The sequence below is a fragment of the Saccopteryx leptura genome, chromosome 11, assembly GCF_036850995.1.
Source record: "Saccopteryx leptura isolate mSacLep1 chromosome 11, mSacLep1_pri_phased_curated, whole genome shotgun sequence".
NCBI lineage: Eukaryota > Metazoa > Chordata > Mammalia > Chiroptera > Emballonuridae > Saccopteryx > Saccopteryx leptura.
The window spans coordinates 13,489,832-13,515,982 of record NC_089513.1 but is presented as its reverse complement, the minus strand read 5'-3'; the positions used below and the strand labels follow the sequence as shown (position 1 = coordinate 13,515,982).

Sequence of the window (26,151 nt, the reverse complement as noted above, 5' to 3'; positions counted from 1 at the left end):
CCAGTTAGTATACTTCCTTGAATTAGGAGACAATAGAATGTTAGAACTGGAAACCAGTTTACGCTGGTTCTGATGAGGAAATGGAAACCCAGGAAGGTTGAGGCACGTGCCCAAGGTCGTTCAGTTAGTCTGTGGCCCAGCTGGACCCCAAAGCCAGGTCCACAGACTTTGTCCTTCATCCCTGTGGTGTCCCATGGCCACTGCAAAGAGGAGTCAGGCAGTGCTTGCTGGAGTGAGTGGCTAGATGTCATGTAAAGCCCTCTTCCCCTTTATTCATCTGAGACCTGTTTCCTTCAGGTTTCAAAGGAATGCTCCTTCGTTTACTATTCTAGAATTTGGTGGCCAGGTCTATGTTGAAGCTCCCTCTTCCCGACGTCGTCCACCCCTCACTGGGCAGACACGGGTTGCGTGGTTACTGTGTGCCTCATATTGTACTGGGTTCTGGGGACACAAAGAAGAAGAAGGCTGGGTTCCTTCTCCGAGATGCTCTCAATCTAGGGCAGCGGTTCTCAACCTGTGGGTCGTGACCCTGGTGGGGGTCGAACGACCAAAACACAGGGGTCGCCTAAAGCCATCGGAAATACATATTTTATTTAAAAATGTATTGTATAATAAATATGTATTTTCCGATAGCTTTAGGCGACCCCTGTGTTTTGGTCCTTTGACCCCCGCCGGGGGTCGCGACCCACAGGTTGAGAACCTCTGATCTAGGGGTTGGACAGTTGCCTGAGACGGGATGCCCAAGGACTTTATGTCCTTCATTTCTTTGCAGGTGAAGAAACAGAGTCAGACTTTACTATCTGTTTTGCTACTATTGGGGAAACAACCACTCTTACTTATTGGAGTGATTCCATTGCCAGCAGGGTATAGATAAAGGACGCTCTGTCATACCGGGTATCAGTGCCGGAAGGTGACGATCATGCTGCTGCTCTCAGCCGGTCACCAGCCCCACGAGCAGACAGGGCCTGCGGGGGGGGGGGGGGGGGGCGGGGGGGGCCCGCGGGGGTGCGGAGGGGTTAGGATGCTCTCGGTTGTGTGCGAGAAGTTTTCATGACCCGCAGGAGCTGGGTAAGGAGTGCGCTGGCTGTTGTTCATGATGCAGGCTGGTTTGTGCTCCCAATGCCAGGGCAGGACCTAATTTAAAAAGCAGGGTCACCATGTGTACCCTGAACAATGGTTTATGAGACATCAGTCTAATGTGTATTTAGAACATTTGAACACTGTGCATGGGGGGCGAAGATGAATGAGATGTTCACTCACTCATTCAACCAACATTCAAACCTGTGTTCCTACTATGCGTCAGGCATTGCACTGAGAATTAAAAAGAAAGATGCCCTTTCCAAAATAGAGTGCTGACAGTCTAGTGAGGACACAGACAGGCAAATGAGTCATAGCGGGGTATAGTCACAGATTCTTTGAAGCAGGTATGGGGACCACGGCTGAAGAGAAGAAAACACCAGCTGTGGAGAGCGAGAGAGGCATGCATACAAGACAAGACAAGCACTCCGGGAAAGGAGCAGTCTGGTGCCTCAGGCAGCTACCTAATTAAAGATAAATGCATGACCTTGGCAAGTGAACCAGGGGCGTTGTCACCTTGACAGCGCTGGCATTGGCTGCAAGTTTCCTTAAGCATGTCCCAGCAATTGTCCCCAGAAAGCAGCTGAACCACGAACCTGGAATTTAGTTGGTGAGGATTTCTCTCTCTCAAAACTAAAGCCAAACATCCACAGAAAAAGGTCACCTTTTAAGTAAAAGAAGCACTTTGTACTATTTGGCAGGTGACAGGGCAGGTGCGAGTGTGTGTATGGGTTTGTAGTGCATGTGTGAAGAATTTTAATTTCTCAAAGGAGCTGGGTAAAATGCCCTTAAATTCTCATTCAACTGAGACTTTAAAACAAACAAAAGCAAAACAAACAAATAAAAAACAGGGAAGAGCCAGGGCTGTGACCTCCAATTTAGGCTGAAATGAGTCTCCTGGTAATCCCAGCCCTCACTCTCTACTTGTGATACTGCCCTCAAGTGGTAGGCTATGTCCCTGCACATCATAACCTCGGGTTCCCAAGGATGTCTGTCACATTTGCTACCTCTGTGTTCCCAAATGATTGCATTAAGATCTTCACTGACAGCAGAATCCGGCTTTAATTTTGTTAAAGTAGATTTTCAAAGGCTTGAGAGGGAGAGGAGTGGAAGAGGTTGTTCTATTGAGTGTCCATTGACCCATTAAATGCACCAGACGAGAACTAATCATGTTTTACCTGGAGAGCAAGTCCCTTCCTTTTCACTGTTCCGGCACAGTTAGCCCAGTTAAAGCTAATAAAAGGCCTTCTTGTTCTTTAGGCTGCCTGTCTTCCTTTTAAGTAAAAGGAGCACTGGGGCGCAGAGGACCCAGCTTTGAAATTCCAGGGTCGCCAGCCTGAGCACAGGCTCATCGGGCTTGAGCATGGGCTCATCAGCTTGAGCACAGCTTGCTGGCTTGAGTGTGGGATCATAGGCATGACCCCATGGTCACTGGCTTGAAGCCCAAGGTCACTGGCTTGAGCCCAAGGTCACTGGCTTAATCAAGAGGTCACTGGCTTGGCTGTAGCCTCCTGGTCAAGGCACATATGAGAAAGCAATCAATGAACAACTGAGGGGGGAGGAGGGTCCTAGGGGCGGAGCGCCACGGAGCGTGGGGAAGGGCTGGGACCAAGCATGCACTCTGAGCTCCCTGATCTTCAGCCAAGACAGGGGGTGCGTGACTCAGTGGGGTGGGGGTGGGGGTTCCCTGAGACCGTGACTTTTGAGCACAGATTTAAAAGGTAAGAAAGGGAGAGCCAAGAGAAGCAGCTTCCAGAAAAATGCCCAGTGAAAGGTAAAAACTGAAGGGATTATTCCACTAATTCAGAGAAACAGGCCTTATTTGCCTTTTGAAGGGGCAGGCGTGGTTTTCCTTCCGCTTCTCAAGCCCACCACCGGGACAGAAGGAGAAGGTGATTCACAGGCGCAGGACTACGTCTAATATAAACCGCAGGCCGGTGCGGGAGGGCTCGGTTTCATTTATCGGTTTCCTATAACGCAGATGTAGAAACCACAGTCAGGACTATGTTGACCTCCAGGACCATATCGTGAGCAAGATGTGTAACCACAGACAAACAAGGACAAAGCGGACAACCTCCTGGGGAGCCTCCACACCACCAAGTGCATCAAGGGTCACTGGCGGGCTTTTCTGTGGGTTCTGAGACAGGCAATGGGCTACCTGCAAACAGTGCCTGCCCCCCACCCCGCGGAAGCTCATCCTGCGGGATTCCCCCACTTCAGTCCGGTGCTGCCATTTCTGCCGTCCCTCGAGACTGAAGTGACCTGTGTGCAAGGTTGGCCTCTGCCCTGCAGAGCCCCCCCCCCGGGCTGCGGGAGAGGGAAGTTTCCAGATGCTGTAATGGGATGACCCCGTATGGGTTCGGCCTTGCTCTTACTTCTGCTTCCCTTCCATCTGCGGCTCGCGCCAGGCTTCCCATGGCTGGCTCCCGACCGCCCTTAGCCATGGTGTCTTTCTGGGGCCCGTGCCCTCTCCTGCTGGGGCCCGTGCCCTCTCCTGCTGGGGCCCGTGCCCTCTCCTGCTGGGGGCCCTGCTCTCCGCTGCTCCAGCCTGCCTCCTTCCCGGGCCAACTCGACTACTCCCAGGCCCGGCCGCTCAGGTTGTCTGCTGCCAAGCCTCCAGCACCTCCTTCCTTAAGGTTTTTTTAATGAAACTTTTAATTTTAAGACCATTGTAGACACACATGCAGTTGTAAGAAACAATATAGAGAGATCCCGTATACCCTTTACTCAATGTTTTTTCCCCACATGGCAACATCTTGCAAAACTGTATAATACATCTTCACAACCAGGATATTGACGTGGAAACGGTCAAGATTTAAAATATTTCCAGCACCTTCCACAGCCACAGAAACAAGCCGGATGTCTGACCAGCTGGCAAAGACCCTGCCTCCAGCATGCTCCCGCGGGCTCCCCCTCCAGCCAGACGCCTCCGCCTTCCCCGGGGAGCTGGCCTGTCCTCCCCAGGATGGGTCTCCTTCCGCCTGCTCTGAGCCTCCGCTCTCGGCATCTGCCCTGGAGGCGACCTTTCTTCCCTGTCTTGCTGAGCCATCCTCTCTTTTCATGTCCTTCACAAAATTCACCTCTTGCAGAAAGATGGAAGATGACAAAGAAGCTGGAAGTGGGAAGGGCGATGGATCAACGCTACACTGGCCTAAATCCAGCCTGCAGATGGTGCGGAGGGCCTCGTCACACTCCTGGGCGGGCTCCCAGCCCGGAGGGTGCTTCGGCGCTTGAAAAAGTCGGTGTTTTAGAGAGACGAGCCGCAAGAGTTTCTAAACTTTGATAGTCTACCCCCCTTAAGAGACTGGGAGCTGGGACTAATAGAGAGGCTGTATAGCCAGTGACCGTTAAACACTGTGAAATGGCTTTTGAAAACTGAAGCCTAAAAAAGAATGCATTATATAAATCCATCATATCACATGATTTATCCTCATTTTACTCTTTTTTCCCCCCAATATCAACAGTAGGAGAAAAAAATAGTTCGTTTATAGGTATAGGTCTTTTTAGGTGATATTTTATTGTACTGCTTTCCCCAGAGAATAGTAAAATCATTTATGAAACTGCTATTTTGATGAGATACAGGTATTTCTAGATAAATAGTTTTTCTGGGCTAAACAATATACGAAAGTTTTAGTTGTTATAGTAATGATTCATATTTATTGAAAGCCACGCTAGGTCAGTTGTTTGTTGGGGTTTTTTTTGTATTTTTCTGAAGTTGGAAATGGGGAAGCAGACAGACTCCCGCATGCGCCCCATTGGGATCCACCTGGCATGCCCACCAGGGGGCGATGCTCTGCCCATCTGGGGCATTGCTCTGTTGCAAACAGAACCATTCTAGCATCTGAGGCAGAGGCTGTAGACCATCCTCAGCACCCGGGCCAACTTTGCTCCAATGGAGCCTCGGCTGCGGGAGGGGAAGAGAGAGACAGAGAGGAAGGAGAGGGGAGGAGTGGAGAAGCAGATGGGCGCTTCTCCTGTGTGCTCTGGCCGGGAATCGAACCCGGGATTCCTGCACGCCAGGCTGACGCTCTACCACTGAGCCAACTGGCCAGGGCCATCAGTTGTTTCTTTTTGTCCATAATTTTCACAGCCCTGCGAGATGGGTGTTGTTATCCTCGTGTGTCAGATGAGGACGTGGGGAGCTGAGGGATGCGGTCACACTCCAAGCTTGCTCAGCTAGGAAGTGTTAGAATGAGGACCGGAGCCCGGTTTGTTTCCGGAGATGGTTGCCTCACTGTAACCATGCTGCCTTCCTGTTTTAGGATGTGGAAATGAACAAAACGAATGAACTATCTGGAGGTAAACTTGATACACAAAGAAACTAGAAAACCATTCCAACCCAAATCATCATCTGCTATTGGGCACTGGGGTGGAGGGGAGTGAGGACAGGGATCGATTCAATAGTTATTTATTAAGCATCTACTATGTTTCAGGCAGTTCTAGGTGTTAGAGATACTCCCTTCTCGACCCTCAGAGCTCACATTCTAATGGGGGAGATAAACACTAAACATAATAAGCTGCCCACGTGGTGGGTTAGAAGCTGGCATGAGCGCAGGGGCATCTAGGAGGGAAGGAGTGAGACCTACAAGGTGGTGTTAGGATTTTAAATCAGTGGGCAGTCAGGGGACAGTTTGCTCAGTTGGGATGTGGGGAAAGTCACGCTCACACCATGGGAGGGCTGGGCCGGGAAAGGCAGCCCCAGGAAACCAACACAGACACCAAGGAAAGTGCCGTAGGCAACTTGCTACAGGGGAGAAGCCGCTGCCTCATCATTCCATCGCCATGGGTAGGAAAAGAGGAGGTGACGGGAGGAGGGGAGAGTGATGGAGGTGAGATATCCCGTTCAAATTGTTTCTAATACTTCTGGGCCCTGAAATGGATGCCCACAGACTGGCTTTTCTTGATTATATCTGATCTAGAACATGCGACTTGGGTGAGGGGAGCCCCTGTGACGATTTCTATCTGGGACTATTTAATCTTCTCATGAAAAACAGAATTAAAAAAATTCTTGATTTAGTGGGACAATGAGAACCAGAAATATTTGCTCGTCACATCATAAAGTTAATGTCTGTGCTCATGTGACTGACCACAGAGATGACTTTGGCATCCATCTTGCCTTTCAAACTTTACACAAGTTTGTTTTGTTTTGTTTTTTTCTGAAATGAGAAACAGGGAGGCAGAGAGACAGACTCCTGCATGCGCCTGACTGGGATCCACCCGGCATGCCCACCAGGGGGCGATGCTCTGCCTATCTGGGGCGTTGCTCTGTTGTAACCAGAGTCATTCTAGCGCCTGAGGCAAAGGCCATGGAGTTGTCTTCAGCGCCCAGGCCAACTTTGCTCCAATGGAGCCTTGGCTACGGGAGGGGAAGAGAGATATAGAGAGGAGAGGAGAGGAGAGGAGAGGAGAGGAGAGGAGAGGAGAGGAGAGGAGAGGAGAGGATAGAGAGATAGAGATAGAGAGAGAGAGAGAGAGAGAGAGAGAGAGAGAGAGAAGAGGGGGGAAGGGTGGAGAAACAGATGAGCGCTTCTCCTGTGTGCCCTGGCCTGGAATCAAACCCGGGACTTCCACATGCTGGGCTGACAATCTACCAGTGAGCCAACTGGCCAGGGCTACACAAGTTTTATTTAACACAAGCAAGCTCCCAAAGGGTCTCAGCGATGCAGAGTTGGGAAACACACCCTGTGCCAGGAGGCCAATGAGGATTTGGTGTAGTCTCTTTGATTTTTTTTAAACTCTTTAAACCCAAGTGGCATCTGCAGGTCTAAGTGGGGAGAGATGCCAGGCTATTCACTTACATACCCGTGGTCCAGCAGAGCGGAACGCACACAGGGGACGTGAACCAGAAATGGATTGTAACAAGCTCCTCCCATCTGCAGTCAGTTGAACACATGCCCAACACACACACACACACACACACACACACACACACCCTATCTATATATCTAGAAAAGAGAACACTTTCTGTTAGAAATAGTTATTTCTTTGGACGCTCTTGATAAGAATCTATGCAGCACTTTGCCATGGCCAGGTTTACCAGAGAGGCATGGCTGGGAGGCACAGGCACAGTGAGGTCACATAACATGTGACCGTAAGCCAGCATCCACGCATCCGGCATGAGATCTTGCCAGAACATGATGTCTGCTGGCAAGAGCTCACCATGTCCCTGCCATTCTCATTAGGAAAAAGCTGCTGTTGAAAACACAGGCTTTTTTTAAATGAGGTGTTCATTTACTTTTGTCATCTTCCCATCACAAGAGATCCACTGTTGAGCCCTTTGGGACATGGAGACACATATGTGTGTGACCACCCTGCAGACATCAGGCACCAAACCCCCATCTGGACCCACCCCAGCTCAGAGCCTGGGTTGAGCCTTCACTGTGTCCATAGACTCTGACACTGCTCACCTACCAGTACCAGACCAATGGGAAAATCAGTATAGAGTGGGCATGAGCTCAAACAGTGGCAACGCATGTGGGCACTTCGGAGACCTCAGCAAGCCACCTTCAGGGTAAGGGAGCTCACCACACACTCATTGTTAACTAATTTCAAGGGATACAGCAATTCATCTTAGAACAGGAGTTGGGGGTTTGGGTGGCTGGAGAGATGGCCACACAGCCTGGCAGAGGCCATCCCTGGGAGCCATGGCTGGGCCAAGTCCCACTGAGGGTGCCCCTTCTGTCCCTGGTCCTCTGAATGTTTTTATTTATTTATTTTAGATTTTATTTATTCATTTTTAGAGAGAGCGCAGAGAGAGAGACAAAGAAAGGGAGAGAGAAGAGGGGAGAAGCAGGAAGCATCAACTCCCATATGTGCCTTGACCAGGCAAGCCCAGGGTTTCGAACCGGCAACCTCAGCATTCCAAGTTGATGCTTTATCCACTGTGTCACCACAGGTCAGGCACCTCTGAATGTTTTTAAGCAGAGTAAATAAGAACAAACACTAAAGGCATTTAGAAAACAATCTAAGCATCTGTGAATGGAGGAAAGGACAGCTCTGTCCAAGAGGCACCCCATGAGCTGACTGCAAAACCAAGATAGATTATATTACTCACATGAACATATGTGTGTGGGTAAAATGTGTACTATGTATGTATGTGTGTATACAGGGTGGGCAAAAGTAGATTTACAGTTGTGAGTACGTGCAGTTTATCCAATTAATATTATTATCAATTGTATTATTTTCCACACAGACCACTGTAGACCTACTTTGCCTCATCCTCTATATCAGGGGTCCCCAAACTACGGCCCGCGGGCCACATGCGGCCCCCTGAGGCCATTTATCCGGCCCCCGCCGCACTTCTGGAAGGGGCACCTCTTTCACTGGTGGTCAGTGAGAGGAGCCTAGTTCCCATGGAAATACTGGTCAGTTTGTTGATTTAAATTTACTTGTTCTTTATTTTAAATATTGTATTTGTTCCCGTTTTGTTTTTTTACTTTAAAATAAGATATGTGCAGTGTGCACAGGGATTTGTCCATAGTTTTTTGGGGTTTTTTTTACAGAGGCAGAGATAGACAGGGACAGACAGACAGGAACGGAGAGAGATGAGAAGCATCAATCATCAGTTTCTCGTTGCGTGTTGCGACTTCTTAGTTATTCATTGATTGCTTTCTCACATGTGCCTTGACCATGGGCCTTCAGCAGACCAAGTAACCCCCTGCTGGAGCCAGCGACCTTGGGTCTAAGCTGGTGAGCTCTTTGCTCAAGCCAGATGACCCCACGCTCAAGCTGGCGACCTCGGGGTCTCGAACCTGGGTCCTTCCGCATCCCAGTCCAACGCTCTATCCACTGCGCCACCACCTGGTCAGGCTGTCCATAGTTTTTTTTATAGTCCGGCCCTCCAATGGTCTGAGGGACAGTGAACTGGCCCCCTGTGTAAAAAGTTTGGGGACCCCTGCTCTATATACTAATTCTAATCAATATGTGCCCTGCACCTTTTCGCAATTGTGGAACTTTCTAGAACTCCACTGCCACACACATCTATAGGATCCCTATGGGGAATGGAGGGTGCAGGCGGCCTCATAGAAAAACGAGGATTTGGTCCTTTGCAGCTGGGGAAATTGCTTCCAAAGCAAGGCTGGAGAGGCAAATTCTATGAGAGTCTGAGCTATGGCTAGCTGAGAGGTCTCCTCCCTCACATCCCTTTCAAAACAAACAGTCCCATCTCTGTTCTCTCTTTTATCAGAACCCCGTGCCGAGGACAATCGTATTTTAAAGCAGAAGTCAGGAGTCCCCTGAAGCCAGAGGTGGATTTAACGGACGGCACACCTGGCAGGCATGCGCCCTGAGCCCCAATTTCTGAAGGGCCCAGCAAAACTCCAACTTTACACTTTTTTCTAATGAAGGAGGAGCCCTTCATCGGGCCCTTAGGCGCCCGGGGCCTCAACTGACCTTAATCCGCCTCTGCCTGAGCCCTTGCCCCCCGAGAGAGGCTGGCTGTGTGGCTGGGTGCCCCTCCGGCAGACAGACGGTTATTCGAACCTAGGTCTGCTCACTCCCCTCCACATTCCAGGCCCCTCCTACCTCTGGTCTCCACGCCCGCTCAGTGTGGGCCCTGGCCTGCATGGATCCTGCTAGAAAGGCAGCATCTCAGGACCCACCCCAGACTTACAAGGTCAGAACCTGCATTGGCACAAGATCCCAGGTGACTCGTGGGCACTTTCCACTTGGGCAGCATCAATCATGCTGCTCAGAGGAGGCCTAATGATTTTTTCGGATACGATTAGGGAGTCGTTAAAATCATGTTGAGAAACATCTACAAAGGCTATGTGCTCTGGGATTCCAACGATAGGAGATTCAGAAGGAAGCAAACTTACGGAGACAGTAAAAGATCCCTGGTTGCCAGGGTGTCATGGGGTGAAGAGGAGGAACCGAGGGAAGGAAGTTTAGGCGGTGAAACCATTCTGCGTGATGCGGTTCTAGCAGATGCATGTCATTATATGTATGTCAAAACCCAGCGGGCGTGAGCGCAGTGATCCCACATGGACACTATGCACTCAAGTCCATCACGAAACACAGTCCAAACGTGTTCTGCTCCTGTACACTTCCTAGCGAATTACTGATCCTGCGGGGGCGTGAAACGGGCACCAGTTCTACAGAACAGGTGTCTGTGCTCATAGACGCGTCTCACACTTTTGTTTAAATATGAATTTAATGAAACAGAACATTATTAACTGGACATGTGAATAATGACGGGAAATGGCCTCCTGTTTCAAAAGGCCACCTCCGGCCACACTAGCATCTTCGACGCCCGTGCAACCACTTGACCTGATAAAGGAATTCACATTTCCTGCTTATTTAGCAGCTGGAAGTGTCTAGAAATCTTGAGGTCAGGAATGGGAGCGGGGAGGATTTGGGCTGCAGACAGACCCCTGCTCAGCACCAAGTCCCAGACAACACGACGACGTGCAAATACACAGATCAACACATAACTTGAGGTCGGTAAAAACGCTACAGGTAGATACAAAGGTGGACTGTCTCTGAGACCAATGGTCGATTCAGTCTCTCCAAAAGTCTATTCAGCAACCCTGCTCCAAAGTTATTGCAACGAAGACCGTACATGATGGCTTTAGATGCAGCCGGAAACAAGGGTTGTCACAGCACCCCCTGAGGCGTGTGCTCTGTCCGGGTGATGTCCGATGACCACCCACACGATGGTGTGCTGCTAGACACTGGCTGTCAGTTCCTGTGGGGTGCTAGGTTTTCTTTTCTGCTGGGGTCCCAGACACTGTCTTCTTTGCTGCTGTGGAGTTCGGCTGGCTTTTACTCTTTGTGACACTCGGTTTCTTCTGTTTCTGGTTGTTGTTTTGAAGTGATTTCAGCCCCAGCATTTTGCAATACTTGTTACACTGGTGTAGTGCTTTAAACTGGTCGATGAATGTCATGGAACAATTGCCTTTAAATCCTTTGTACCTGTGAGTTTGAGTGGAAGGAAACATAATTTGTGAAAAACAAGACACTTCACCCGTTTTAAAAGAATCTTTGAAGGGAGACACTCATGGTGCATGGAAATATATTTATTCCTAAGTTTGGCAAGAATGGCCACATGGTGGACACAACTATTGATAGAAAAAAAAACCATCCTGTGGAATTGGGTAAAGGCAGAGACCCATTGGTCAAGGCCTATGATTATGCAAATGCTAGAAACGGAGAGGTGAAGATTCTTGCCCTTTTCCTTGTAGTCATAGTTACTAGCGCTGGACCACCTTGATAAACATTAGAAGATATCCTGGCACTCTGGAAACCACCCCATCCTACCCAGAGGTTCTGAAGAAAAAAAATTCTAGAACTTTGGGGCCAAAAATATTTAGTTTAGACCAGGGGTCTCAAACTCGCGGCCCGCCGAACAATTTTGTGCGGCCTGCAGACTAATCCACGAAGTTCAAAATATTTTGGATAAAATTAAGTAAGCCTAGGGGCCTACTTGTATTTTTCATTTCTCTAGCATCCTAGCTAGATATTAGCTTAGTTAACAGCAGTTGTGATGCGAACTACTGTTTCTGGTCGTTTTGTGACACTGAGTAAACTGCATGTACGATTGTGCTTGTTGTACTGATATTTTTTTTGTTTTCAACTGCAGTGAGAAAAGTGTTGCGTAACAGTTGCCTTTTGTAGACCTAGTGCGGCCCGCCGAACGGCTGTGATCTTGCTCTGCGGCCCACATGCTGAGTTGAGTTTGAGACCCCTGGTTTAGACCCTTTAATTTGCTGCTAAACTAATTTAGGCTGAGAGGTTGCGAGGCCAGCCTCAGAAAACACAGCAAGTTGATGGGAGAGAGAAGAGCGGGCTGCAGCCCCTGAGCCTCCCTCCTGCCGAAAGAGCTTTCTCCTGTGACACCTGGCCTTCTCCCCAGGAGGAGAAGCGTCTGGCATTGGACTCGCAGGCTTGGGAGGGACCATGTGGCCCCTCTGCCTGGGCGTGGTCTCAGGGGCTGTTTCTTTGGGAGGCAGCGTCCTCTGGAGGCTGGGAGAGAGGAGCCAATCCTGCTCACACCTCGCGGACATGTGGTTCTATACTTCCAACCTCCAGCACTGTCAGACGGCCCCTTTCTGCTGTTGTAAGCCGCTCAGCTTGTGGTGATTTGTTATGGTAGCCCTGCGACTCTAAGAAACTGCAATAGAGAACCTTGTACTTGGGGACTTCCCCACACATTTCCATTTCTAGGAACTTCAGCTCTGTGGGATTTTACTAATTGTATCTTTTTTGTCCTTAACTTCAACTCAGCATAATGTTCTAGCCTATCACTTTATGTTAGTCTACCTTTCCTCACTTCTGTCTATAGAAATGGCACAATAACCTTATTGCACCAAGCCTCTTTCTGGTGGGAGGGGGGCATACACATTAGCCTGGGGTCCTGTTGAAACACTGGTTAGCGTTGGGCAGGTCTGGGGTGGGATCCACGCTTCTGCATTTCTAACAGGCTCTGATGCCACTTGGAGCAGCGGGTGACCAAGTATGAGTGACCTCAAACCAGCCCTGTTTGATTTGGAAACATCTTTACAATGGAACTGAAACACAGGGGTATTTTTTCTTCTTGAAATGTGTGTCACACAACATCATAAAACCACACTGTAACATTCCACTAAGTGGGGCAGCTAGGAAGCTATTTCCACGGCCCCCACCCTCACCTGACACAGAGTTCTTCAATCCAGGCACACCTGGCTGTAGTGTGCGTCACAGGTGTTCTGAATTTTACAAACCGAAGGCAAGGCCTTCCACCCAAAGATGGCGACCGGCTGTCTGGTAGCCAGCTGCACCTGAACCAACAGTATCTTCCAGGTGAGCATGGACTCACTATGTGTTGAAACTGGCTGGGCTGGCTTCTTGCTGAAAAAACCACTCCTCTTTCTTTCCTCTCATCTGGAGAATTGTCGCACCTTTCAGACTCATACAGAAAGGGCCAGGGACAGCCTGGCCGGTGGCTCTCCCAGCCCGCCCCAGCCTCTGGGGCAATAGAGAGCCCAGGATGCACCTGGAGCCAGAGGGGCGGGGTGGGGCTGCAGAGGCCGCCAGCCCTGCTGTGTTGCAGGAATCAGGGTTCCTGTCTGGCTTCACCGAGAAAACTAGGTGAGCCCAGAAAAACCGACAGAGAAGTCCCACACTTTGGTAACCCTTTTAGAAGCAAGCCAGACGCTAGAGATCACCCACGTTTTCCTTTGCTAGCCTTTGTAAAGAAAATGTTCATTTCTAGAGAATGGCTACAAGGACAGGGAATTAAAATAAATCCCGAGTTTGGTGGGTGTGCATGTGCCTGTACGCGTGCGTGCGTGTGTGTGCGTGTCACATAAAGCCTGGGCCTGACTGAATGTGCGAGTTTATTTTAGTCTTTCCTCTTTTTCGTGGCTGCAGGACTAGAGCTGGGCACACTGAGGCCAGTAGAGCCAGCTTTCTCAAGGCCACCATGCTCCGCATGCATCTGCCTTGCTGTTTGGACCTTTGTCACTTCACACGTGCGCCCCTGCTGGGAGCGAGCCATTTGTGATTCTGTCTGGGGTCCCCTAAATGTGTTTTCCCTGCCGTGCATCCCTGCGCACGATGCTGGCTGGTGGCCACACAGAGGGACGTCCTTTGTGGCTACTCATGCCAATCCTATTTTGGTCCTGGGCTTACTGACTGGAAAGAAACCCGCTCAGGGTGCGTCTCTTTGTTTCATTTCAATCAGCGCCCTGGACTGGGCTGTTAGAGGAGCTATTGCGGACAAAGTGTTGCCTCTGCTGCCCTCTGGTGGTTAAATCGCAATCTCGCCATCTCCCCAGAATCTCGGCCACTGGCTAGGGAGGGGCATGTGTTTGCAAGGACCCACTGTGACAGGTGCAGGTCTGCTCCGCTGCAGGCGCCAGAACCAGTTTACCCTGGTTTTGGTTTGGTTAGGTTAGGTTAAACTTCTGAACCCCCTGCAACAGAATTAACTGGACATGTGAATAATGACGGGAAATGGCCTCCTGTTTCAAAAGGCCATTTTCCTTCTCCCCTTCAGACTTCTAAAAGGCTGAACAATTTCAAATCAGAAATATGTTCAACAGTTAGTTATCTTGTTTGGGTCTGCCTAGAAAATGAATTCTCAGATATCGAATCCATTTTGTCCTGTTTGCCAAACTTTGCAACTTGACGTTTTTGTACTCAAGAATGATGGGTGTTGAGGGTCAGGGTATGCGTTTCATGACATATTCAGGGTGCTGGCTCCCAGGATTGATATGACGTCCTTCTGTTTTAAGGATCATACTACTCAGTGGAGTTGCATTAAAATGAATAAATCATGACCGTTCCCTATTTTGTTTTATGAGATTACAAGTAACTACCCTCAAAATACTACCACACCCTCTGACTTCACTAAATAAGAGAAAGAACAGATCGCATTCGCGGGGTGTCAGCAGTCATGGTCCAGGGTGAAACACAGGGACTGTTTTCTTTAAATGACCCAATGGCTTCTCTTCCTGCCAAAGATCCTGCCCACTGCTGGCAAAATCGGGGTGGGCCCTAAATTTGGGAGGCGTTTTTTCTTTCTGTTTTAAGTAATCCAGAATACTGTTTATTATTATTATCATGACCATTATGTTTAAGTAAGTCAGATTTGCCCCCTCACTGCTTCCCCCGTCCGTGCTTCAGACCTTTCCAATGAGGCTAGAAGGCCACGTGAGCTGCTGCCTGTGCATAAAGTGGGGCCGCTCGGGCCTGCGCCGTGCTGGGAGCCTGGAGACCATGCTGCTTTCCCTGCCTGCGTGGGGGCACTAAGCACCGGAAGGGTGTTTGCTATGAGTAAAGAGAACATGCTTCATCAGAGGATCGTCACCAGTCTTCTCTCCTGCCCTCTGGAAGCCTCCCACAATGCTCCCCACGTCCTCTGCCCCCACTCGCGATGGCTTCCCCCTGGACCTCTCTCAGTCTGTCTGCAAGCGGCCTGTGAGCCTTTCCCAAGCCTCTCCTCACTGGCTGCGCCCCACCTTGCAGCCTTGCCCTCCACTGAAGACTTTCTTCAATCGGATCTCACCTCCAAACATGAGACCCTGCCCTTTCCCTCGGAGGACCCTCCCCCAGGCTGCCTGTCTATCGGTAGGCAGACGGCCCCATCCACTGCACCACCTGCTCCTTCCCTTGGGAAGTAAGAAGGTTGGACATGTTTGTTGGTTTTCATTCCAGAGCAGAGGGGTTCCCAGGGGCCTCCAAAGAGATCTCCTGACCACCCCTTGTGCTCTGATTGGAGGTTCCCCTTTTATCGGTTCTTTTAACTAGGATTCTAAAAAATGTTTCTTTGGGGGGGAGGAATTGCAACTTAAAAAGAAAAGTTTTTTAAAAAAGAACAATAAACAGGATGATCTAATGTCCACCCGAAGCTCTCAGACACTGCAGAAGGCCCTTCTCTCCCCCTCCTGCTCCCTGACCGCTCCTTGCAGTCACACTTTATAGACATTCTGCAGCGGGCTTCAGCCATCCGTTCTTCTAATGGGGCTTGGGCAGCTGTCCCAGGCCAGACAAGTCACATTAAAGCTGAGAACAAAACTGAGGAATTGGGTTTCTTTTCAGATCGGGAGACAAATGCAATCTGGGTTTCCCGGAAGGCTGTTAAAACGCTTTTAGAGGATGTCTTAAACAATCGTGCTCTTAAGCTTGTCTGAGTTCTTGCAACTTCTTGGGGGAAGTTTCTGCTTTGCTTTGGTAGAAAGTTGCTCTAAATAATGGTATGAAATTGGACTATTCTGGTGTCAGGCAGAGCATGGAGGAGAGAGGTAAATGGTATTTATCAAGCACACACTGAGCTGCAGGGACTAGATGTAGATTAACTGGAGGAATCCTCGAGACAGCCCCCTGGGTCCCTAGTGTGTTGATCAATGGCTGCAACAACTTAGAGTCACGTGCCCACAGGGCTGGTAAGACTCTGAAACTAGGTCTGGACAAAGCCTGGATTTGCAATGTTCCACAGGGAACATGGCATCAGTAAAGGAGAAATTCTTCTGGGGCCTTGGGACATCTCTTTAAAAGAAAGGACTCTAGTTTATTTTATTTTCTTTCATGTGTGTGTGTGTGTGTGACAGAGAGATAGAGAGAGGGACAGATAGGAACAGACAGACAGGAAGGGAGAGAGATGAGAAGCATCAATTCTTTGTTGTGGCGCCTTGGTTGTTCATTGACTGCTTTCTCACATGTGCCTTGACCAGGGGCTCCCTGCTCAAGCCAGCGGCCTTGGGCTTCAAGCCAGTAACCTTTGGGCTCAAGCCAGAGACCATGGGGTCATGTCTATGATCATGCTCAAGCTAGTGACCCCGTGCTCAAGCTGGATGAGTCCACACTCAAGCCGTGACCTTGGTGTTTTGAACCTGGATCCTCTGCATCCCAGTCCAACACCCTATTCTCTGTCCTACCGCCTGGTCAGGCTTTAGTTTATTTTCTCAATGTGGGACCGTGTCCAGGACAAATGACTGACCAGATGGGATGCTAGGACAGCATGCCTGCCAAGGTACTGCCCTGGCAAACCAGGATGTCCAGTCACCCTTATCATCACACGGGCCAAATTCCTATGACACCAAGAAGCAAGGCTGCCACTAGGAGAATCGGAAGTGGCAGGACCGAAATTTTAACCCATGTCCCCCTCTACCCTCTCCCCCCAACCCCCACCCCGCTATATCATACCCCCTTCTGACGTGCTGTCTTCCTGAGCCCAAGGCCACGACCAAATTCCCTGCCCTGACTCATGACATTTAGGACACAGGTCAGCACTGGGAATGGCGATAGTTCCAACATTTTATTATCCTGAGCAAGTTTTCAGAAGAAAAGATATCCAAACTGCATCTTAGTTCTAAAACCAAATCGGTCACTCTGTGTGGTCCATGGGAACGTGGTGACTCGGATTTATTAATCTGGAGGTTAAAAGAAAGAGAGGGTCCCCTGTCCACTTTTCCCCCAAATCCCTCTACTTCGTCCTTCAGTAAGGCTGAGGATTAGTTTACTTGTCACAGCATTGTTGATCCGGGGAGCTGAAGTGACCGGAAAGTTCACGCGGCTAAGTCATTGCCAGCGTCGGGGAGAAAGAGGTCTCAACCCTATGCTTTTATTTTCCCTATTTCGGGCGTGTTGACATCTGGGGCCTTGCTGGCCCTGGAGAGGCTGCCCCTCCCTGCGGTTGGCTGGCTGGCCAATTCCTAGAGAGAGTAAATGATTGGCTTCTAGAACTCCTTTCATATGCAAACTAACCAATCCGGAGCCCGTCCTCACCTCCTCCTCTATTGGGGTTTCACATCCAGGGCCCCTAGCTCCCCAGTGTAAGCACCAGGCAACTAGGGACAGCCCCTACACCCCAGAGCCCAAGCCCGCTCCCCAGTCCTTCCACGGAAACCACAATTAGGGGTCTTGCCCACATTTTCCCCTGACTCCTCCCCCACTTCTCCCGACTCCTCCCTCGGCCCCTCCCCCTGACTGATGCTGGCGCTCCGCCTCTATTCTCCCACCCCCATGGCTCCTCACGGTGGCAAGGCCTGTCCCACCCCCTCCAATGGCCATTATCTCCTGACCTGTTGGCCTCACCGTACCTGACCAGTAATAACCCTTATGTTTCAAAACAGAACCCGTCTCTTCAGAAACTGATTTGCCTTCGACTTCCTCCTCCTTAGAAAAGGGTCCTAGTTCCTGGGAACAGCAGCAGTGGGCAAAGCAATGGCAGTTCCGACCCAGAATTCTGTTTTCACCAAGAACCACAGAGAGCTTGCGCCCCCACCCCCACCCCTGCCGTGGGCACGCGGACAGCAGGCGGGCAGTTCGATGGGTGCGCACTGTGACAAGGGCATCCTGGCTCACCCCACGCAAACAAGGAGCAACATAACCTTCCACAACAAGCCGGACAAACAGTCACATCCCTGCCTGAGCCATTTACTCCTGTAAACATCACCATGGAAGTCTGGGAGCCACCTAAAGGTAGTTTAGGGGAAAATACATAAAAATATGCAAATCGAATTATTGCATTCAACTGATAAATATATATGTCATTAAATATATATGTATATTTACTGATGCATCTAATAGTGAAAATATTAAATGAAAAAAAAGAGAACATTCCTAGTTAAAAGCAATCCCAGTAATGCCAACATTTCCCCCATGGCATTCCTGTTAGCAATTAATCTTGAAATGTCTGCAGAGTTCTTGTTTGTTTCAAAGTTAGGATGCAAATGTGTTTCCCTGGGAAGACACACTCCGTAAATGTTTTATGTAAGTGAGAGAAACTAGTTAAATTTGTCACTCACAGTGAGGACAAGAAACCTGCTTTGCCCACGTAGGTCAGACTGCGTCTGCCCAGAAGGTGGTTGGAAGCCCAGACTTGAATGATAAAATGCACTTGATTTCATTTTTTTTCTACTCACCCTTTAGCCAAGGTTGCTATGCCAACATCAGTTAACTTCATTCCTACACCTACAGGAAGAGAGAGCAAAGACAGAACTCGTGTCACACGGGCTGCTCAGAAAGGACAGGGCGGGGTAGTGACAGCCCCTTCCTGCATAAGCACACGCGGTCCGCAGTCCCATCCGCAGAGGCCTCTCTCGTGGCTGCAGCCGTGTGGACACACATGCAGCATTATGGGGTGACACGAGGAAGGCAGGCCTCTGTTGCAGCAGTTCAGGGGAGTCCTGCCTGTCTAGGGTGGTGGCTGTGGATACTTGTGCCAACTCAATGGACCTCTGCTTTGATCTCACCATTGCAACCTAGCAATGGGTCTTCGATGGCAAGGCACAGGGTCTGCAGCGCCACCCCAGTCTGTCTGGACCAGCAGACACCTGGCCTGAGTCTCGCCTGCTCCCCTCTTGCCCCGACCCTTATCCTAGCTGAGCCAGGCCAGGATGGCTGTATCCCCTGTGGCCAGCAGGTGACCTGGCAGCACGGAGACCAGTCTGGGCAGTGGACGAAGGACCCAGCATCCCACCAAAGCCAACCCTGAGGTTTGGCCTAATGCAAACTCGTATAAACTGTTCCCCGAGGCTCAGGAAATGAACACTAAAGGGTTAAGGCTCTGATTCAGCAGGGCCCGCCTGGAGCACAGCATAGATTCAGCCATGGGGCTCCTTGGGCTGGTCCAGCCAGAAGCAGTGAGCCCTGCCTCCCTGCAGAGCACCTGTGAGCCGAATTAGACTCGGCTCTTGGGCTGAGCCAGTGAGCGTTTTAAAAGCCTCTTTCACAGTTGGCAGTGAATCCATCTCGTTCTTTGAAAGCTGCTAACAGCTAGAATGTATGTAGAAATGCTTCACATAGCTATTATTACAGGGACTGTGCTTAAGAGGAAAAAGGACACCAAATTGCAAAAGCCCTCTTTGGATACCTCGTTTCCTGAAAAGTTGTAGTGAAAAGTCACAGCTCTACGCTGTATAGAAGTCCGAGTTTAAAAGTCATTTGGCAAATAGTCCTTGAACTTGAAAATTGCTTTTTCTTGCCTCTCATGGTTACCAGCTCTCCCTTAGTTTAGAAAAATAGAATATGATTTTTAAAAGGAAATGTCTCTCTCTTGGTTTAATAATTTGCAAGCAATTCAGTCCAGGTTTAAAGGTCTCCCGAGGATAATTGAAATTCTCATGTGCAGCTGTTACCCTGTGTTGGGGATAATAGTCATCTACAGGTTGTCTCTGATGGAAGGGAAGAAGTAGGCAGCCATACAAATTCATTCTGCAGAATTTGAGTTCTTGGGTCCTATGGGGGACCACTGCTTAGGAACCCTAGGGGTCTCACCAGCATGCTGATCTTAGGCTTGGCTTTCACTCCTCAGACCTGTAGGAGCCACCAGGATCCTATCAACAAGCAAGGGCAACCAGGGAGGGGATAACTTTTAAGAGCCTGAGAAGGTAATGGTTGAGTTTGGGTTTGTTTGCTTATTGAGTGCTAATTCCAGTGTCTCGGGAAATTGATAAACTGTGGATATGGTTTGGAGAATGGATGTGCTATCTGTGACATCATGACAATGGCAATAAGATTTTTCCCAAGAGCAGCAGAGGGTAGATAAACACCTTCATGAAACAGCACATTAAGCCGCACACCTCATTTGCAGAGAGAGAGAGGTAATATTCCTGGAAACAAGACTAGCTGTGCAGGACACTCCAGGGTGTTACTTTTCAGTCGAAGAACTATATTTAATGCAAAATGGAATGGGCATCAGTGATTGCACCACAGAGTCTTAATTAGAACAGAGAGCCGTGTGCTGAGGCCATATTTGGGCATATGTGGCCAGGGAGTCCGGCAAAGCCTTCAATTTGCAGATCAGCCCGGTCTGCAAGATTGTAACACTGTACTTCCTGGGTGGCCTTTGGGGAGTCCGTCCAGGGAGGCTTTGACTTCAGGAGCCACTTGGAAATCTGGTTTATAAATTTGTGGGTTAGTGCATAGAGCTTGGGATTTGGGGTCAGAAATCATGAGTTCTAGTCTTGGACCCCTCTGCTTATTAACTGAGTAACAGAAGGCAATTAAGTCACTATCTCTGGGCCTCTGTTTTCTCATCTGTAAAATGGGGTCATAATAGCTTCTTTACAGAGTTATTTTGAAGATGAAACAAAAGCAGTAGGATAAAAGGAGTGCAAACAAGAACTAGTGAAATCCTAGGAAGGTCATTTCAGGCTCCTTTGTCACAGCTTGCTTCTTTCTTTTTTTTTAACACCTTGTTTCTGATGACACATTAGTAACACAGTCTGCTGGTAAAGGTGCTTCAAGGCACCCAGCATGCGCTCCCTCCCACGCCCAGGGCCACCCAGGCCCACAGCAGCCCCGCCCCCATCAAGCCGCTTCCTTGCCCCGCCCCCCATCAAGCCGCTTTCCTTACCCTGCATGTCTGTGACCAGGAGGCCGCCGCTGGTTTTCTGGTACACCCAGTGCTGGAAGGTGCAGCACTTCTGACCCGCCTCCGACTCTCTTCGCAAGAAGTTGATTTCCTTCCCGTCCCTGATGGAGTACTTCACAAACTCCCCAATCAGCTCCTCCTCCACTGTCGCGTACGGGATGTTGTGCTCAGGTCGATGGATAAGGAAAATAGGAATGATCCTGGAAGGGAAGAGGACGCGGGCGCACATCACGTTCCCAGAGTGCACGAAGACGTAGAGGCCGCTCTGCCCTCACCTGGAGTGGCAGGGAGCTACAGAATATACCCCTGGGTTCCAATGGAGTTAGCCTAAAAACCCCTCCAACAATTAGTCACCGAGTGAAACGATGTGTTTCTGTTTTTTATTGGCCCCTAGAGCTGGGCAGAAATACCTCCTGGGCATGGAGTTAAATTGCTCACGCAGAAATGAATGTCTCATTATAGTCACATCTCCACGACCCACTGGTCATGTGACTGTAATCCTCCATCATACTTCCAACCTTCCATCCTTTCTTCTGTCCTTTCTTCCCCTCTTCCATTCAGTCCACAAATCAACAAACATCCATTCGGCCGCTTCTAGGAATCAGACACGCCCCCAGACTCGATTCCAGGAAACAGCAGTCAAGAAAGCGGGCCCTCCCAGATGGATTTCCCATTGAAGTGAAGGAGACTGACGGCGAACAAGTAAATGTACATTGTTGCTACGTGCCAGGAGGAAAAGCAAAGCAGTGTAGAGGAGCTAGGGGTGCAGCGGTGCGGGAGGGACCGCTATTTTATTTAGGAAGGTCAGAGAAGGCCAATAAGGGACATTTGAGCAGACACCCTCAGGAAGTGGCAGTGGAGGAGTATCCATGCGCAGAAGGAACAAATGGACAGGGCTCTGGGGCGGTAGCATTCCCGCTGTGTTCACAGAGCTGTGAGGGGCAGTGTGGCCAAGCGCAGTGAGCGAGGAGAGAGGGTGGCAGATGAGCGAGGGGAGGAAGGGTGTGGAAACCATCCTCGCGGGGGCAGGGAATCTAGTGAGCCATCTGAAAAACTGCGCCCTTTGTGCTGAGTTGGATGAGAAGCCACTGGAGGGTGCTGGGCAAAGGGGCGGCAAGATCCCACGTCTGTGTTACCAGGGTCGCTCTGGCACCATGTGCGGAGGGGACCGCCGTAGGGCGGGGCAGAGCCGTCAGGGCAGGCTGCGCAGAGCTGGCAGCTGGGCGTGGGCAGAGGTCAGACCCTGACCGCACCTTCTAGCACCGACCAGCCCACTGTCACACGTCCTGGATGACCGCCCACACCTCCTCCCCCGTCTCACCCTCCGCTGCTGACCGAGCTCCCTGTTCCACTGTGAAAACTCCATCAACAAGCACAGAACACGAACGCGCCACCCCACACACTCCCGTCTCCCAACGTCTGCGCCCACATCCTCCTCCTCCCGGTCCCTCCTCCTCCCGGTCCCTCCTCCGCAGAAACCCTCTTTGCTCCTGCCGGGCCGCCTCCCCCACTGGTGCCTGGGTCTCAGCCCCTCCCAGATGCCCCGGGATATGGCTCCAGCAGCTTTCCCTCAGTGGCATCATCCTCAAGGCGTAGCAGCACGCTGCAGTATCTCTGTAGCATGCATTGAGCTCACAACCCACTTCAATGACCAACTCAGAGTTTACATCAAAATGCAAATCAGTTGTAGGTGTGCTGTCTCCAATGTCTCCTCTCCTATTCTCTCTCGAACCCACTCAGAGAGCCCTTCCCACCAAAGAAGCTTCTGTCCGGGGTACCCTGAGCGCCATGTTGCTGAGGCTGATGAGTCTAATGGTCTCTTACGTGCCCTCACCTTACTTGCTGTCAGTGGCACTTGACTCAGTTGCTCTCACTCCTTTCTGAAACACCCTCCCATGGCTTCCAAAAACTCGCCTCCCTAGCTACTCCTTCTCTGTCTCCTTCGCTGGTTCCCCATCTCTCCCCAACCTTAGGACTCCACGCAGCATGCCGGCAGAACTCTTCCCTCTCACCCACTACCCACTGCGGGAGAAACGACGTGGACAGTGGGACCGACAGACCGTGGCCTAGGGACCAAATCCGGTCAGATGCCTGCTTTCTTCCAGCACACAAGCTAAGGATGGTTTCTTTAAGATGAACGTTTGTAGTCGATTTGGTCAGAGAGAATAACTCTGAACCCCAATTAAGCAAAATGTTACTTCAAAAAGAAAAAGAATTTCGTTCTTCTCATTAGTAAACCTATTTATCAAAAATTATATTCAATCATTATTATTATATTTTAAAACTCATCAATAAAGATTTGTTACATAAGTATCTATTGTACATAACAGCCTTGATTTTGCCTCTTGATAGCCCCAAATATATAGTTACTATCAGGCCCTTCACAGAAAAAGTTTGCCTATCTCTGGTCTCGAATTTTGTCTTCTGCTGGTTACTATCTTCTTACTCCTTATTTTCTCTCTCTGCCTGGAAGCCACAGCATGTTCTTGTCTGCTCATCCTTTAACACAACCATCACCACCTTCCTTTGTTGGGACTTTGCCCGCCAGATACTATCACCATTGATGTGTTCACAAATTCTCCCACAGTAAGAAAGGAAAGGGGTGTTGGATATTGAAATGTCCTAATCCATCTTCAGAGCAGCAGCATTTACTAGGGGTGCCAAAATTTGCTTGGGTGAATAGTTAGTCAGTGAGTGGATAAAATCAGTTTCATTTACCTCTGTAGGGTTCCAGGAAATGTATATTATGTTCCTGTAACCCTGGTTACCCAATTCACTCTTTCTGGACATGGCACTATATTTTATATTCATTATAGGACTAATTGCTTTGTAAAATTCTTATGTTTGCTTATATTTCTTATTGTTTAGATAATGTAATATTTGTGAGAGTAGATATCCTTTCTTTTCTATTTAACATGATAGATGAATTTACTGAATCCATTTATCCACCTATCTATCCATCCACCTCTGTATCCATCCATCCATCCATCCATCCATCCATCCATCCATCCATCCACCTATCTATTCATCCATCCATCCACCTATCTATTCATCCATCAATCCACCTATCCATCCATCCACCTATCTATCCACCCACCTACCCATCCATCCAACCACCCATTCACCTATCCATCTATCCACCTATCTATCCATCCATCCATCCACCTATCCATCCACCCACCTACCCATCCATCCATCCACCTATCCATCCATCCATCCATCCATCCATCCATCCATCCATCCATCCACCTATTCATCCATGCATGCATCCATCCATGCATCCATCCATGCATCCATCCATCCATCCATCCATCCACCCACACATACATTTATTTAAAGACTATTTATCACGTATCCTTCTGCAAGCCCTGGCGACCCAGTGAAGAACAGGATAGCAGCTGTAGGTGCCCTCACAGCTTACAGACAGAGAGACCAATTGAAGTGCTTTTCCTACCAGTCCTTCTCACTTTCCCATCCCTCCAGCACCCCTTCCCCAAGTCCCCAACAACTCAGAGGAGGAAATACAGGAGAGGGAGACGCACTTACTCTGGCACTTCTCCGAAGCCTTCCAGGGGCTGTGCTTCTGCAGCATAGATCTTGGCATAGTATCTGGCGGTATTTTGAACATAGCATTCCTGCATCACCCAGACACATGGGACAGCAAAGTGATTAGAGGAAATTCAGAGAGTTGTTGGGTAAAGCTAATCAGATTTCCTGACTCAGGTCAAGCCAATGGATTCCCAAAGCCATCCCCTGGTTGGGGGCACAGAAGCAACAATGATTGCAACCTAGAGCTGGCCACTTGCAGAGGAGCTCTGAGACCTGAGGTAGAACCACACGGCTGAAGTTCATCCCTGAACCAGGGCGACTGGCCTCTCAGCAGGAAGTCAGATAAAGCTGGGGCTTGCTGGGTTTCCCAGAGCTCCCCGATCTGAAATTCTTCTTCAAAGGCGTCATTTGAAGTGTAAATAGTGAACACCTTGACAAGATTGTTGGTGTAGGAAAAGCGAATTGGATTCTGCTTTCTACCATGTAAGCATTTCTGAGTGGGAGTCTAGATGCCAGGGCATTTTCCATGATGGGCCAGATGATAGTTAAGATAGAAGGAATACTCAGTGAAAGAAAGGGGAAAAGAAGGGTGGACTGGTAGAAGAATGAATTATAATTGGCAAAACCCTATCCCCAAAGAAGAGGGTCTGCCTTCATGAGTGCCAAGTCCCACGTGACGCAGCCATGTCTGAGCGTCGTGGATGGGTAATGCTTGACAGTACCACATTCACTCATCTAAGCTTGATCTATGCATGTTGTAGCTAAACATTTTTAAAGGGCACCTGATTTCTAAAAGAGCTACACCCAGCGTTCCTGAAAGATTGGCCAGTGCTGGTCTCAGGAGTGAAATACGTGGACCAAGGTGGGAGGGGAGGCAGGAAGAGAAGTTGATTCTCTCCTCCTGTCCCCTCGTGCCACACGAGTTCTGTGACTCACTGGCATAGAGAGGTGGGAACTGAGCTAGAGACCCGGTTGCTCTCCCTTGGTAGCATACGGGCCGACATTGAACACAACACAGGAAGGCAGGAAGCAGGCCAAATGCATCCAGTGCAGCTCAGACCCCATTCCCATATCATCCTGTGTCCTAGTAGACGCAAACCATCATAGGGGTCGGAACTCATGGGAGCTTCCTAGGAAATGACTTCAGCCAGGTCAGAATTGGTGAGGTGCCTCCAGACGTAGGCTGAGGCCCATCTGGCTGGCACAAGGCCCAGAAACACTGCTGGGAACAGGGGCACAAGTCCCAGCAGTGAGCCTTAATCCAGTGGTGCCCTTATCACCACACCCCAAAGGGAGAGAAACACCCTCTTGGAAATACTCCCATCAGTTCTGAGACTGATTATGACATCACGGGTCCCTCTCACCCTTCAAAGTGACACCTTTCAGCCAGGTGGACCCACCTGGGCAGCGAGTTTGTAGTTCTTCTGGACGAGCTCATCGTTGTTTCTGGTCCCATAGGCAACGGCATTGTGCACCTTGAGCACGCAGGCATGGCCCGGCTGGAAGACAGGCATGAGGCCCTGCATCACTTTACTGCGGAAGGCTTTTCGGTGGACGCCTTCTCCAAAGTGCAGCTCCTCTGTGGCGATCTGACCTCGCAGGCGGTCCCCGAAGTAGCTGTCATGGAGGAAGTCTTCTCTGAAGATAAGTTGGCTGAATTCAATCTCTTCACATCCTAAAACACAGCTGGCATTTAGTTGTGCGCTATATCCTCCTCTGACCCACCT

The 26,151-nt window shown here is 49.7% G+C and overlaps 1 protein-coding gene across 2 annotated transcripts in view; it reads right to left on the bottom strand.

Annotated features, from left to right (window-relative positions):
- Positions 1 to 10,433: 10,433 nt before the first annotated feature.
- Positions 10,434 to 26,151, bottom strand: part of ALPK2 (alpha kinase 2) — a 101,854-nt gene continuing 86,136 nt past the window's right edge. For both annotated transcript variants that reach the window (XM_066352762.1, XM_066352763.1), the window contains 5 exons: positions 25,825 to 26,099; positions 24,422 to 24,510; positions 20,858 to 21,075; positions 18,423 to 18,471; positions 10,434 to 10,989 (listed from right to left, as the gene is read on the bottom strand). In XM_066352762.1, the coding sequence (XP_066208859.1) occupies positions 10,773 to 10,989; positions 18,423 to 18,471; positions 20,858 to 21,075; positions 24,422 to 24,510; positions 25,825 to 26,099 (848 nt within the window). In that variant the 3' untranslated portion in view covers positions 10,434 to 10,772. The remainder of the gene's footprint in view (positions 10,990 to 18,422; positions 18,472 to 20,857; positions 21,076 to 24,421; positions 24,511 to 25,824; positions 26,100 to 26,151) is intronic.